General features: G+C 39.4%; 1 protein-coding gene and 1 pseudogene across 6 annotated transcripts in view; both read right to left on the reverse strand.

Annotated features, from left to right (window-relative positions):
• Positions 1-5,844: 5,844 nt before the first annotated feature.
• Arhgap12 (Rho GTPase activating protein 12) overlaps positions 5,845-13,836 on the reverse strand; it is a 113,456-nt gene continuing 105,464 nt past the window's right edge. For all 6 annotated transcript variants that reach the window (XM_085833513.1, XM_085833512.1, XM_021150666.3 and 3 more), the window contains 5 exons: positions 13,509-13,607; positions 9,660-9,737; positions 9,424-9,558; positions 9,028-9,130; positions 5,845-8,178 (listed from right to left, as the gene is read on the reverse strand). In XM_085833513.1, the coding sequence (XP_085689639.1) occupies positions 8,004-8,178; positions 9,028-9,130; positions 9,424-9,558; positions 9,660-9,737; positions 13,509-13,607 (590 nt within the window). In that variant the 3' untranslated portion in view covers positions 5,845-8,003. The remainder of the gene's footprint in view (positions 8,179-9,027; positions 9,131-9,423; positions 9,559-9,659; positions 9,738-13,508; positions 13,608-13,836) is intronic.
• LOC110284782 (bifunctional phosphoribosylaminoimidazole carboxylase/phosphoribosylaminoimidazole succinocarboxamide synthetase pseudogene) lies at positions 9,771-13,481 on the reverse strand (annotated as a pseudogene).

Consider the following 13,836-nt stretch of genomic DNA (forward strand, 5'->3'; position numbering starts at 1 on the left):
TGCTATGACAGGTCCTTAGCTCAGAAACTCTCTACTTAAAGTGTTTTTCCTCCCTAAGGTTAAACTCTAATGTCTCAGACAAGGATCAAATATTCTATCCCTTAGCTTTTTTTTAATCTAAGAATTTGGCCAAAAAAGTAATTATTTATTCTTCACTACCAATCTTCTGGAATGAGGATGAAATAATGCTGGCTACAAGATGTAACTACATCTGAAATGTGGTTACTGTGACTGCAGAGTTGTTGAGAGTACAGCCCTCCGAAATGCCAGCTGTTTTACATCCTCAACAGGGAATTAGTTGGTCCAGTTTTTCCATATATATATGTGTGTGTGTGTGTGTGTGTGTGTGTGTGTGTACATATATGTTAGACACACAGAGAAACTTCTTTTTTGAGCAGCGGTGTGAAGCTGTATCTCTTTTCAAACTGACTTTTTGACCAGATGCTGGGCTTCTTTTCATTGGGTTCATTGACTATCCATGTATTTCCATATTCAAGTCCTTTGCTTGTTTTAAACTGGGTTTTTGTTGTTTTAGTTTTATGTGTCAGTTCTTTACCAGGTATGATTGTAAATACTCTATCCCTCTTTGGGCCCCTTTTTTGTTTATTTTTTAATACACACAAAATGTCATGAAGCTCAATTTGTCTTATCTGCTGTCTCTGGTGTCAGATTCAATACCACTGCTACGAGTCTTTTCTGTTGCCTTTGTTAGTGAGGGCCTCACAGAACTGTTTCTGACTCTGTAGGACAGGCTTGGCTGTTGACTTACAGAGATCCTCCTGCTTCTGCCTCCCACCAACTTCTAGGATATGTCTTTTTTTTTTTAAGAGATTTATTTATTATACATAAGTACACTGTAGCTGTCTTCAGACACCCCAGAAGACCAGAAGAGGGCATCAGATCTCATTACAGATGTCTGTGAGTCACCATGTGGTTGCTGGGATTTGAACTCAGGACCTTTAGAAGAGCAGTCAGTGCTCTTAACCACTGAGCCATCTCTCCAGCCCCCAGAATATGTCTTAAATAGACTGTCTTCTGCATTATCCACAGTGACCAAGATAAACCACTTTGCCTACAGAGAGACAATGGATAACAAAATGTTATTCAGCCTATAAGTGGATATAGGAACCCATCAATATACTATTAAAAGTATATAAATAATAAAGTATAAAGGCATGAGGAAAGGCATGAAGAAGCCAGTCATAAAAAGGCAAATACTGTATGATTGCATTCAGATGGCATAGCTACAACTACAGAGACAGAAAACAGAAATGTAAGGGCCAAGGGCTCAAAGTGGCATGTGGGGTTACTTACTGTTCAATAGGCAAAAGTTGCTGTAAGGAGATGTTGTGGACATGAAGCAGCAGTGGCTGCACACCATGACTGTTCGGCCATGCTGACTGACACGCTTAAACTAGCAAACTGGTTTTTGTTTTGTTTTGTTTTGTTTTGCACAAAAAACTTTCTTATGTGGTTAGCACCTACAGTATCTGGGCAACTCTGTTATACAGAACTAAATGAAAGTCTACCACACACTAAAGAGCTGAATGCACACACTGGTTTGTCCAGGAACATCAATGAATATAAACAGAGCCCTCAAGTTCTGTTTATAGGGGAAGAGGGGTTGGGGAAGGGGGAATGAGGAGGGGGGAGAAGGAGGGAGAAAGGGGAAGGAGAGGAAAAGAGGGAAGGAGAGGGGGAAGGAGGAGAGGCAGGTCAAAGGGGAGGGGGAGATGTGGGGAGAGGGAAAGGTTAGTTTATTTTTTTTAATTGGGTATTTATTTCATTTACATTTCCAATGCTATCCCAAAAGTCCCCCACATGCTCCCCCACCCACCCACTCCCACTTCTTGGCCCTGGCGTTCCCCTGTACTGAGGCATATAAAGTTTGCACGACCAATGGGCCTCTCTTTCCACTGATGGCCGACTAGGCCATCTTCTGATAGATATGCAGCTAGAGACACGAGCTCAGGGGGTAAGGGGGGGGTACTGGTGAGTTCATATTGTTGTTCCACCTATAGGGTTGCAGATCCCTTTAGCTCCTTGGGTACTTTCTCTAGCTCCTCCATTGGGGGCCCTGTGTTCCATCCAATAGCTGACTGTGAGCATCCACTTCTGTGTTTGCTAGGCCCCGGCATAGTCTCACAAGAGACAGCTGTATCTGGGTCCTTTCAGCAAAATCTTGCTAGTGTATGCAATGGTGTCAGCATTTGGAAGCTGATTATGGGATGGATCCCCGGGTATGGCAGTCTCTAGATGGTCCATCCTTTCATCTCAGCTCCAAACTTTGTCTCTGTAACTCCTTCCATGGGTGTTTGGTTCCCAATTCTAAGAAGAGGCAAAGTGTCCACACTTTGGTCTTCATTCCTCTTGAGTTTCATGCGTTTAGCAAATTGTATCTTATATCTTGGGTATCCTAAGTTTCTGGGCTAATATCCACTTGTCAGTGAGTACATATCATGTGAGTTCTTTTGTGATTGGGTTACCTCACTCAGGATGATGCCCTCCAGGTCCATCCATTTGCCTAGGAATTTCATAAATTCATTCTTTCTATGCACCCAGAATGAAGAGAAAATAGAAGCCAGGCCCCACCTTAACGATCTACATAATAATGAAGTCAATGTGTAAAAGAATGGAATTTCAATGTCACATAAAATGATCTTCGCCGGATAATAAGATCTGCACACACATTGGTCATACTGACATGTGCTTTACAGTGATCCTTCCTCTCTCCTGCTGTTTCTTCCCATGACCATTGCTACCCATGGCAAACTCTGCAGTGCTAGTTCAAAAATATTATTCACTGTTCTGAGTAGGAAGATGAAATCTCCATCCCACCTGATACACAAGCCATCCTTTACTTGCATCCCCTTGTGATTATCTGGGCTATCAGAAGAACTGCTGTGCACCAGTGTTTGCTTTCAAGTTAACTTTGTTTACTTAATGATGGCCGCAGAGTATAAGTGCAGGAATGCACAGGAAATGCCCAGTCATAAGGACAAAACATCAAAGGATCAGTGCAGGTTGTATGTGGCAATGTTGCAGGGCAGTGGAAAAACCAATGCTTCCATCCTTTAGTACCTACGGGGATCAGGTCTACAACTGTTCCCTAGCAGATACTGAAATCCACAGAAGCACGAGTCCCGTAATGCTGCAGCATTTACTGTATTGCAGTATTGAGCCTATTCATGTTCCCACATAACTTAAGTCATCTTGATACTTACAAAACACACATATTTGCTATCTGAATGTTTTGACCAATGGACTGAATCCACAAATAGAAAGCCTACAGATAAAGAGAAACAAATGTATGTGAATGTGGGGATGGGGATATAGTCTGATATTGTCCAAGACTTCAGGCATCCGCCAAGGTAGAGACCACTTATGAATACAGAACAAAATAACTCAAATTGATCATAGTAACAATGAAAACTATTTCCTCATAGCAATGACTCCCCGTGACATGCTGCTAAATCCCATAGTTCAGGGCACTGTTCAACCCTCATAAGAGAAGATTCTTACAGCAGAGGGAAATCAACAGAGCCCCACAACTGGACAACATAAAGTCAGAGACCCCAGAGCACTCCAATGGGTTATTTTCATCAAAACCCTCAGGGCTCAGGATCTGTTAAAATAAGCAGACAAAATCCCTGTGAATATGAAGGCTCCTACTACCCTTCAATCTATCAGAGACTGAGTTTCTCAATACTCTTGCCTAAATGTGAACGTTCAAAATACCCCCAAGGGATAAGAGGCCTTGGATGTTAGGCAGAACATTGAACCTAGAGAGACCTTGTTGCTCAACCTCAGCATCATGTGTCATTCTGAAGTATCTATGGAGTTCACCAATAGTTCAGGACAAGTTTCAATGCCACTGGCCTTGAACCACAAGTATCAGAAGTACTTGAAAGAGCTGTCTACCAACATCGGTTATTATACATCTTTACTAAAGCATGCTTACCTAAACAGAATGATAAGAAGTAAAATAAGGGAAGAGTTTAGGGGGAAAAAGAAACCAGACTCTAAGTGCATATTGGTGTGTCAAATCATTACCTTGTTCTGCAAGTGTTGTGTGTGAGCATGGTCCCATGGGTGCAGGGAAGCAAAAAAGGAAATCAAAGGGATCATTCAAGTGCCAGATCACATAAGGAAATGTGTGAAAGCACAATCAAGCTGGATATATTGGCCTATACAAGTGTATGGAGGCAACTACCTTGCCCTGGCAATATAGACCATTGCACCAGGCATCCTAAACCTCCCCTTTCTCCAATATTCGGTTTGGTTATACTCAGCATGACTTTACTGCTCACAAATTTCCTAGAGACTTCAAAATACTATTGTCAGGAGTCTGCTGGTTTTCTATACCCATTTGCTTGCTCTTTATTTCACACTAAAAGTCACATTTAAGAACTATATTATACTAGAAAATGTTTAAAAAAACAAAACAAAACTGTGTCCCATTTCCAACACTGTTTTGACACAAACCAAACAGCAGGCATGTTAAATACCTTTTCTAGTCATAAACTGGAGATGCATTTTCTGAATGCATTTCAAATCAGAGCTGAGGGTTGGACTTTAGACACAAGGTAAACTACACAAAATTCTATTTCCTAAGCATTTCCAGTCTTTTGTCCAAGTGGTGCTTTGGAACTTTTGTCTTACCAGAGCAGCGAGAACAGGCTGTCCTCCATGTATTCTGCAAACTTCCGCATATTCTTATACAGATGCCTACAGAACTAGTGTTAGTAGGAACTCCATGCTTACTTAAATTAGAAGCTTCTCTCACAAGCTGAAAACACACTCTTGGTACAAGAATGGAGCTAACTTTTTTGCTGCTGCAGACTAACTAACTATCCAATATTGTAGCTTTCAAAGATGCAAGTGCTGACATTAAAATAGTCATAGGTCTCAGGCATTGACCACTACTGGTTTTGGTGAGTTTTCACTTCTCTGGGCAGTAGCTATACATACACTTATGTGTGGCTGTATTCAAATGATGATATCCTATTCACCAGTAAGTTTGAAGTTTGGCTGAATTTATGATTTTATTTTTAATCTTCACAAAAGAAAAAAATTAGATTTGCCTCAATTTGAGCTACTTCATAGTCTTCAAAGTAAAAGATAAAATACCTCAGTGAAACAAAATTTAAGGAAATATTTTTCTAACTAGAATTTTGGGTTTGTTTTTTTTTTTTTTTTTTTTTTTTTTGTATTTTTGTTTTTGTTTTTTGAGACAGGGTTTCTCTGTATAGCCCTGGCTGTCCTGGAACTCACTCTGTAGACCAGGCTGGTCTCGAACTCAGAAATCTGCCTCCCTTTGCCTCCCAAGTGCTGGGATTAAAGGCATGTGCCTGGCAATATTTTCCTTTTTTGACAACTTGATTTTTTTTTAGCAGAAAATATAAAAGCTAAAAATAAATATTATTAGTAGAATTTCATTTACTTTTTTTTTTTTTAAAGATTTATTTATTTATTATATGTAAGTACACTGTAGCTGTCTTCAGACACTCCAGAAGAGGGAGCCAGATCTCGTTACAGATGGTTGTGAGCCACCATGTGGTTGCTGGGATTTGAACTCCTGACCTTCGGAAGAGCAGTCGGGTGCTCTTACCCACTGAGCCATCTCACCAGCCCCTAGAATTTCATTTACTAATAGACTTTTCTTCAAAATATCATAAAAGAGACAATTGAAAAGTGTATTCAAATCACTGTTAAAATTCTAGTTAGAGGCCGGCGGTGGTCTACAGAGTGAGTTCCAGGACAGCCAGGCTTACACAGAGAAACCCTGTCTCAAACAAACAAACAAACAAACAAAAGAAAGGAAGGAAAATATTACTGGATATGTTATTACAAAAACAATCGATAATTTTTAATTCACAAAGGATGAAAACACAAGACACTTATCTCATTGTACATACAGTATTACAATACAATTATTAGTGGTAGACCAATACAACATTAAAGACTTTGCATACACACATGTACTTTGAAACAAGAAACACAGGACAATTTTAAACCTTTGACATGTTTATGATCACCAAGAGAAAGAACAGCACATATCACAGATTTGAGTCTAATTGATTTCCTGGTACACAGTCAAGACACAAGAGCCCTAAAGCACACTTTGTTATTAATGGCATCTTCAGGTCTACACATTCTGGTTTAGAATTTTTCCCCACCCAAAGCAATCTGCATGAGCTGTCAAACAGCTTAGTTTGTTACCTATTTAAGAAGATTACAATGACACACACAAGATCTTAGCCACAAGACTTAGGAGAAAGGTTTTGGACAGATCACACACACACACACACACACACACACACACACACACACACACACACACACACACAAATTGTTCCCCAGGAAGGCAATCTGGAAACTATAAATGCAATCCTATGAAAAAGAGTCATGGTCGGAAATCATTTCCTTTCAAACACTGAGGATGAGGAAGGGTGTGGTGTTAGGGAAATGTTGGTACAGGAAGAGCAGAAAACATACGAAGTGAGAAAAGTCAATCTGCCACAGGAAATATGGATTTGGTTGATTTTCTAAAATGAGGTATAAAAGTATGCCAGTAAATAAAAACAAAACAACAACAAAATTAAGAACTAAAATGCACATTTCCAATGGAAAAAACCTCTAAGCATATTGTAGTTTCCTTTATTAGATTAGACATTTCATATACAGCAGTTAATCTAGAAAAATACATTTAAAAATCTTCAACAGACCATGCCTCCCTGTAACAAAACCTTCCAAACCCTGTCTTATTGTACAAATCAATCTACAGTAGTAATGTAAAAAGAAAATACTCAGATTTCGCAGTGTCATTTTCTATCCAACATCCAATTTACATGTTTCCACTATTTGAGCTGGGTTAGAATTCTGTAATGATTTTTCTAATGTCTTCTGTACATATTAAATAACCTAAGGAGCTGATCTTGTAGTGTGTTCACTATTTAGTAAGTCTATTCAGTATTTCCCAGTACCATTCTCATTGCAGTGGTCTGCTTATAAATCTAATTGAAACCTAAAAGTGCACAGTTTAACTTTCCCAAATAATGGCCTCTATCTGCAGGAAGCCTAATATTCATGGAAACAGTTACCAATGTCATGATTAGAAACATTGAGTTAGATGGACTCTGAGCCTATACAACACAGTTATATACATAAGGTAAATTATATTAGGTCCTTAGTCCATACTTACATCAAATAACGTCTGTCTCCACAGTGTCATACCAAAAACTCAATATGGCACTAAATATAATAAGGATTATTAGCTATAATTCAGTACAGCAAGACAGGTACCAAATACCCTGATTTGACTTATACTAACCAGAACTCCAGTATATCACAGTGTTTTAAGTCCTGTCAGTGTGCTGCTCCAACAGACAACTAAGGTATCTAGCAAGAATGCCATGAGACGTAAAATCAGACAGCAAGCCTTCACCCAAGGGATTCTATCTGGGTTATGAGCTTCGGCACTTAAGACTGCCACTCATGCAAACACCCTGAAATATGCAGTACACAGGTTTCAAATGATCAACTTCATTTGTCTTAAATGCCCAAGAGCATTTTAAAAATAACTGACAGTGAGTATCATTGTACCAAGTAAAGAGCTTACGGACCATGATAAGGAATCTACATTATCCAGTTTGCAGTCAGCAAGGACAATACCACAGGGGACTCACAGAGTTGTCCTTACCAAATTATCCAGTGTATATGACTGGTTAGAATTCTGAGTTCTGATGTTTACTGATATTCAGAGGATGAAATGCAAGCATCCAGGATAAAATGAATCCAAATTTACACAGTCATAGCTTGCTGTCTGCTTCCAACAAGCAGCAAATGAGGGCCCAGTTGGTGCCTTCACTCTCCTCGTCTTCTCTGACCCTCAAAAAAGTGCAAAATCAGAGTCACTGCTTGGTCCAAAATGAAACACACCACGTGTAAGATTTGAAATCTTGGAATCCAGCATCTATTCCACAGGCTGTCTTTCATGAGAGTCAGCGTCCAAAGACAGTGCTTAATTCCAGGAGAATCAGCTCTACAATCTGGTTTTGGTACACAGTATGAACTGCTATATTACCAGTCTCTCTTTCTGGCTTTAGAAGGGTGGGGCCAAAAACAATCGCTATGCTCTGATAGGTCATTCGGTTTTTTTCTCCATTTTCTATAACCCTAGGAGGAAAAAACAAACTTATTTAAAAAACAATAAAACTTTGAATTGTATTACAAAGCTAACAGTCTGCATTTAGAAAGAGAGTGCTCAATGTGCTGGATGACACACACCGCCATTAGCCACGTAGACTTCCGTCTGGCTGCCACATGAAGCTTGTTTTGGCAAACTATAAATGTATGATATTTTAACTTCGTTTTCAGAATTGTTATAATTTAAGAAACAATAACCTATCCTTTATATGGGGAGGGTATTTCATCACGGACTAGAAATTAAAACTTTCAATTTAATATTATTAACAAATTTTCTCTAACTGGTACTTGACTATTTACTTTTACATTTGATAATTTTGTGTGTGTGTGTGTGCACACGCGCACATGCCACAAAGTACATGAGGAAGTTAAAAGACAACTTGTGAGAGTCAGTTATCTCTTGTCTTTCCATCATGTGGGTCCTGGGGATTGAACACAGGACCATACACTCACCAGCACACGCCTTTACTTGCTGAGCCATCTTGCCATCCCTACTTTACTATTTCAATGTTCTCTTCATAGTATGAACAAAATTATTTATTAAAGTAGCAGTAGTGTGCAGTAGTAATCTTGAGCCATGAATGTTTTCTTAAAATAATGTCACATGCCTCACTTAAGCTATTTCAACTTCTGTTAACTTCAGTCTTAACAGAACACCTTCTGTGTGATGAGCATTACACAAACACTTTACAGAAAATATATACTTTAACAAAGTCTTCACACCAAAGCATTTTATTAGAAGAAATGGACACTATCAGACAAGTTTCTTTTCAATTTACAAAGACAGCAAGGGACAATTCCCACCTTGCAAGTTCTTACCTTTTGAGATGTCTAAACAGAATCTGCATTGTGTCTTGATTTGGCTTTGGCAACTGTCTGATTAGGTCCTTAACTGCAGTGACACGCTGTCTCGGTTCTTGTTCTAAAAAAAGTAATAAGCAGATAGTTTGCAACAAATTCTTACAGAATAAAAGGCAATGGCATAGTTTGGAAGCTGGTATCTGGTAATGTGTAGTGACATCTGGTGGCTGCATTTAAAATCTCTAGAGTTACACAATCTAATAAAAAAATTGTTTAAAAATAAGACTGGAAACCCTGTCTCAAAAATAAATAAATAAATAAAAATAAAATAAAAATAAGACTGAATAATGCAATAGCTAATCTGTAAAATGCTTTTCAATATGTAGAAAAGACTGAGCAGAGCAGCAGACTTACTAATTGCATTAACAAAATCATTGAAATGATTAAACGTAAAAAGAGGTTCTGGTAGTTCTCGAAAAAACATTTTGAGTGCTCCTGTGATGACATGAATGTCTTCCCATTTACTGTCATTCAAGTCCAACTTCTCATCTGAAAAACAGCAAGAACAAGATAGTATGAAAATTGATTTGAATCAGTTCTTATAGTCACGGACAGTGCTTGTGGGGGTAAAGCAGGGAGTGCGCTCTTACCATGATTGACTGCAAACCTCAGCTTCTGGATCACGGCAAGGTTGCCACTCACTCTGTAAATACCATCAACATCTAAACCTAAGAGAAAATAATACTTCATGTTTGAAAGAAACTCATTTGTGGTATCTAAAGATGCATAAACGTCTCCATTTAGGGATTTCACCATATTGCCCAGGCTGGCCTTGAAGTCTTGGACTCAAGAAATCCTTTGCTTTAGCTGTCCAAGCAGCTGGACCTACAGACACATTGCACCCAGCTTCAGAATTCATATTCTTTTTTTTTCTGTTATGCACAAGTATTTTAATTTTCAATGTATCCACTCAGATCAAGCATTATCTACTGATTAACAAAAAAAAAATGCTACTACCATTTAGAAACAACACTCTTTTTAAAAAGTTTACTTTTAAAATTGTGTGTGTTGGGTGGGGGATGTAGTAGTATTTGAAAGCAGATGCATAAGGAAGCCATGGGGTCAGATCCCCTGATTTAAAGGGTATTTATTGTGAGGCCGTCTACACAGATGCTGGGAACCAAACTCAGGTCGTCTGCAAGAGAGCCACACTGGTTCTTCATAGTGGTTCATGCAGCAGACATATTGTTCCAGTTCCATAATTACATATTTATCCAACATGACTATACAGAGGGTGAGAATAAATTTAGTGTCATGCCAATTTTACAAACTATAAAGATTCCCTCCCCAGCAAGTAAAGTCTCAATACACAGCTCAGGGTGGCCCTGAACTTAAGAGGTTCTGCTGCCTCAGCCTCTGGAGTGCTAAGGTTACAGGGACATATCACTATGTAGAGCTAGAAAATATTAGCAATATCCACTGACAATGTGCCAACTCATAAACACCGAGTACCATTTGTTCATTAGTAACTGAATTGTTTTCTCTTATGTGAAATCATTTTGTTTGATTTTTCCCTTTAAATCCAAACTAGGACTACGTAACTTTTCTCCTTTAACTCCTAACCCAAGGAGCTAAAGGGATCTGCAACCCTATAGGGGGAACAACATGATGAACTAACCAGTACCCCGGAGCTCTTGTCTCTAGCTGCATATGTATCGAAAGATGGCCTAGTCGGCCATCACTGGAAAGAGAGGCCCATTGGACTTGCAAACTTTATATGCCCCAATACAGGGGAATGCCAGGGCCAAAAGAATGGGAATGGGTGGGTAGGGAAGGAGGGGGGCTATGGGGGACTTTTGGGATAGCATTGGAAATGTAATTGAGGAAAATACGTAATAAAAAAATATTAAAAATTAAAAAAAAAAATTAAATTGCTTTTTTACAAATTGCATTGTCTGATTTTCTCATCAGCCTGCTTTAAGGATATCCACGTGTTTAATATGCTCGCTTGAAGTTTGGCCCACACCAAATGGTTGTTTAATCCAAATATCTGAGCAGCAAACTGAGCTGTTCCTTCTGGAGAAAGTATAGTTGAATAGCCAAGACCACTGGGCAGTCAAAGAGATGACCACACATCCTGAGTGCCCCAGTCTGGTGTGATCGGGGGACAGCTGATAACCAGACAGCACTGGGCCTAGACCATTGCTTCTGCCCGCCACAGCGACAAATACAGTAGGTACGCCATCTCCTTCATATTCTGCTTTAATCCTCAAAGTCTCATCTGGTCCTTTATGCGTGGATGTTACTCTAAGTTCACATGGAATCCCAAAATTTCCACAAGCCTTCTTAATTTTTTCACAGTGACCAAGGTCAGAGGTGGAGCCCATCAGCACTACCACCCTGCACTGTCTGACTTGAGAAGCAACTCCACTCTGTCTGCAACCCACTCAAAGTTTTTCTTTACCATCTGGAGTCCTTCCGGAGTTACTTCTTTGAGATCATGGTAAGACTGTCCTTGTGCTAGCTCCGATCTCCTGATGGCCATAGTTTCCAGGAATCATTATCAATGACATCAGCAAGAACAATCTCTTTGGTGGTTACATCAACGCCAAATTCAATCTTCATATCAACCAGTGTACAGTTCTGGGGCAGCCAGGATTTCTCCAGAATTTCAAAAGTAGCTTGTGTGGCGTGCATGGCTCATGGTGTCCACTTCAGTCTGCCCTATAACAAGGCCAGCAAAACAAACTTTTGCAGCAATGAGTTGCTCCTCAGACCACTGTGGATCATTATTGGCATCATCCTTGAAGAACTTCTCCACTTTGGATGGATAGAACTTGTACCCCTCCTGTACACCAGGGTTCCTTTTGAGGAAAGATCCGGTTGCTATTCTTCGGCACACCCATTCAATGGGAATCATTTCACACTGGGGTGCAATGAAGGCAGCAGTCTCCCCACATTTCTTGGTGAAAGCATCTTTTATACCAGCTTCCCGCAACAACTGAAATATGCGGCTGGTGATCTTATTGGAGATGGTGACTTTGCCTTCCAGGTGGTTCTTCCTAGCTGCATTCCTTGCTGTGATCTGGTCCTTGCACTGCAGAAGGACTCTGCCTGGGTTGTCTAACAATTCATAGACTTCTTTTGTCTTACCCTCATAGAGCTTCTTCCTGATGTTCATTCAAACTCAGAGACTCATCTGCTTCACTGTGATTAAAGGTATGCACCCCAGAATTCATATTCTTAACATTAGCCAAAATCAACACTTGGCCAGGGAATGAGGTAACAATTTACTCTGAATTCTGTTTAATAAACAGCAGTAATTCTACATTTTATCTGGTATACACTATAGCTAAGCTCATGAAAAAAAAAAAATCACAAAACTCAGAAAACCAAATGAGAAAAAATTAGTAACACCTGGAGATAGTAAAAAAAAAAAGAAAGTAAAGATCAACCCATGCATTTTTTGCACATGATTTCATAATGTAATTGCACATAATGAAGAATCCTGCACTCTTTTCACAAGTGTCTGTCACACCAACTGCTTATAGTAGACTTATCTAGTGGTTCTATAGAAAACATATCACATGATAGTACTTCTTTCAGATATGGGCCAGAATCACTTGAAATTCAAAATTAAATGTCATGAAATAACAAAGCTGTACATATTGAACAAAACACATTTTAATATGTGTTTTTAATATGCTATTAACCATTTAGCTTCACATAAAGCAAGTATACAGTGCAGAGCCTTAACTGTTATACTGACAGAGTCAATGGGCAAAACATCTGAAACTGGCAGAAGTTACAAACTAGGTAACACATGTTGCTAACTGTGCCGGATACATCATGGACACACATGATGCTGTGATTATAATCAATATACTGTCAGTCACTAGAAGGTAGTATAATTACATGTTAAATTCAAATAAAAATACCAAATAGAGTGTTCTTCTCTGGGATGTCTGTATTTAGATATTTTACAGTTGAGTTCTCCTTTCTGTTGTAACACAAGCATTCTCCTGTTGAGTGAACATCCTTGTAGCACTCACATCGGTATATCAGTCCTTGAATTTGGCTTCAGTCACCACTGTTTTCATTTAAGCACTGGCAACTCCAAATGACTTGGACAGATAATGTAGCGCCATATCAGAAGGCCTTAATTCAAAACAGGTGCTAGTATGTAACACACACACACACACACACACTTTAGGACTGTATGATCTTCTGGTTGCCTCACTCAAAAAAGCCCTTGAGGGATTTTATTATACTTATGTACTATGTGTGTTTGTGTGTGGGTGGGGTGTCATAGTGCTTGTGTGAAGGTCAAAGGATACCTGGTAGAAAACAGTTCTTGTTCTCTCTCAGGTCCTCAGGCCTTTAGGCCAGCACCTTTATCAGCTAAGCCGCCTTGCTGGCCTAGATCTAGGAATTTCGACGCTGAATCAATGAGTGGTTTTGTTTAATGTGAAGAATAAAACTTGGACGTGTTCTCTTACCATGCTCTTCGACATGCTCAATGCATAACTTCACAAACTTTGGCACTGTCCCATTCTCCCTCTGACACAGATTAGCAAGATTAGATCCAAATACTTGATCTGAAAGAGATTTTTTTTTTAAATGAAGCATCTTGCTTAAGGTCAGTTCAGGAAATGATTGAGTCCTTCCGAGTGCAAGAGAAAACATGCAGGTCTCTTACTAACATCATTCGCACAAGCTTCCTTCAGCCTCACATCCACCGTCCTCAGCACCCTCCAAGAGCACAGCTCACTCTGTGGGAAAGCTTTATGTTTTCTATTCCTCCTATGGAGAGCGCAACCCTAAATA

The sequence above is a fragment of the Mus caroli genome, unplaced genomic scaffold (assembly GCF_978045245.1).
Source record: "Mus caroli unplaced genomic scaffold, Mus_caroli_1 scaffold_19, whole genome shotgun sequence".
NCBI classification, from domain to species: Eukaryota; Metazoa; Chordata; class Mammalia; order Rodentia; family Muridae; genus Mus; species Mus caroli.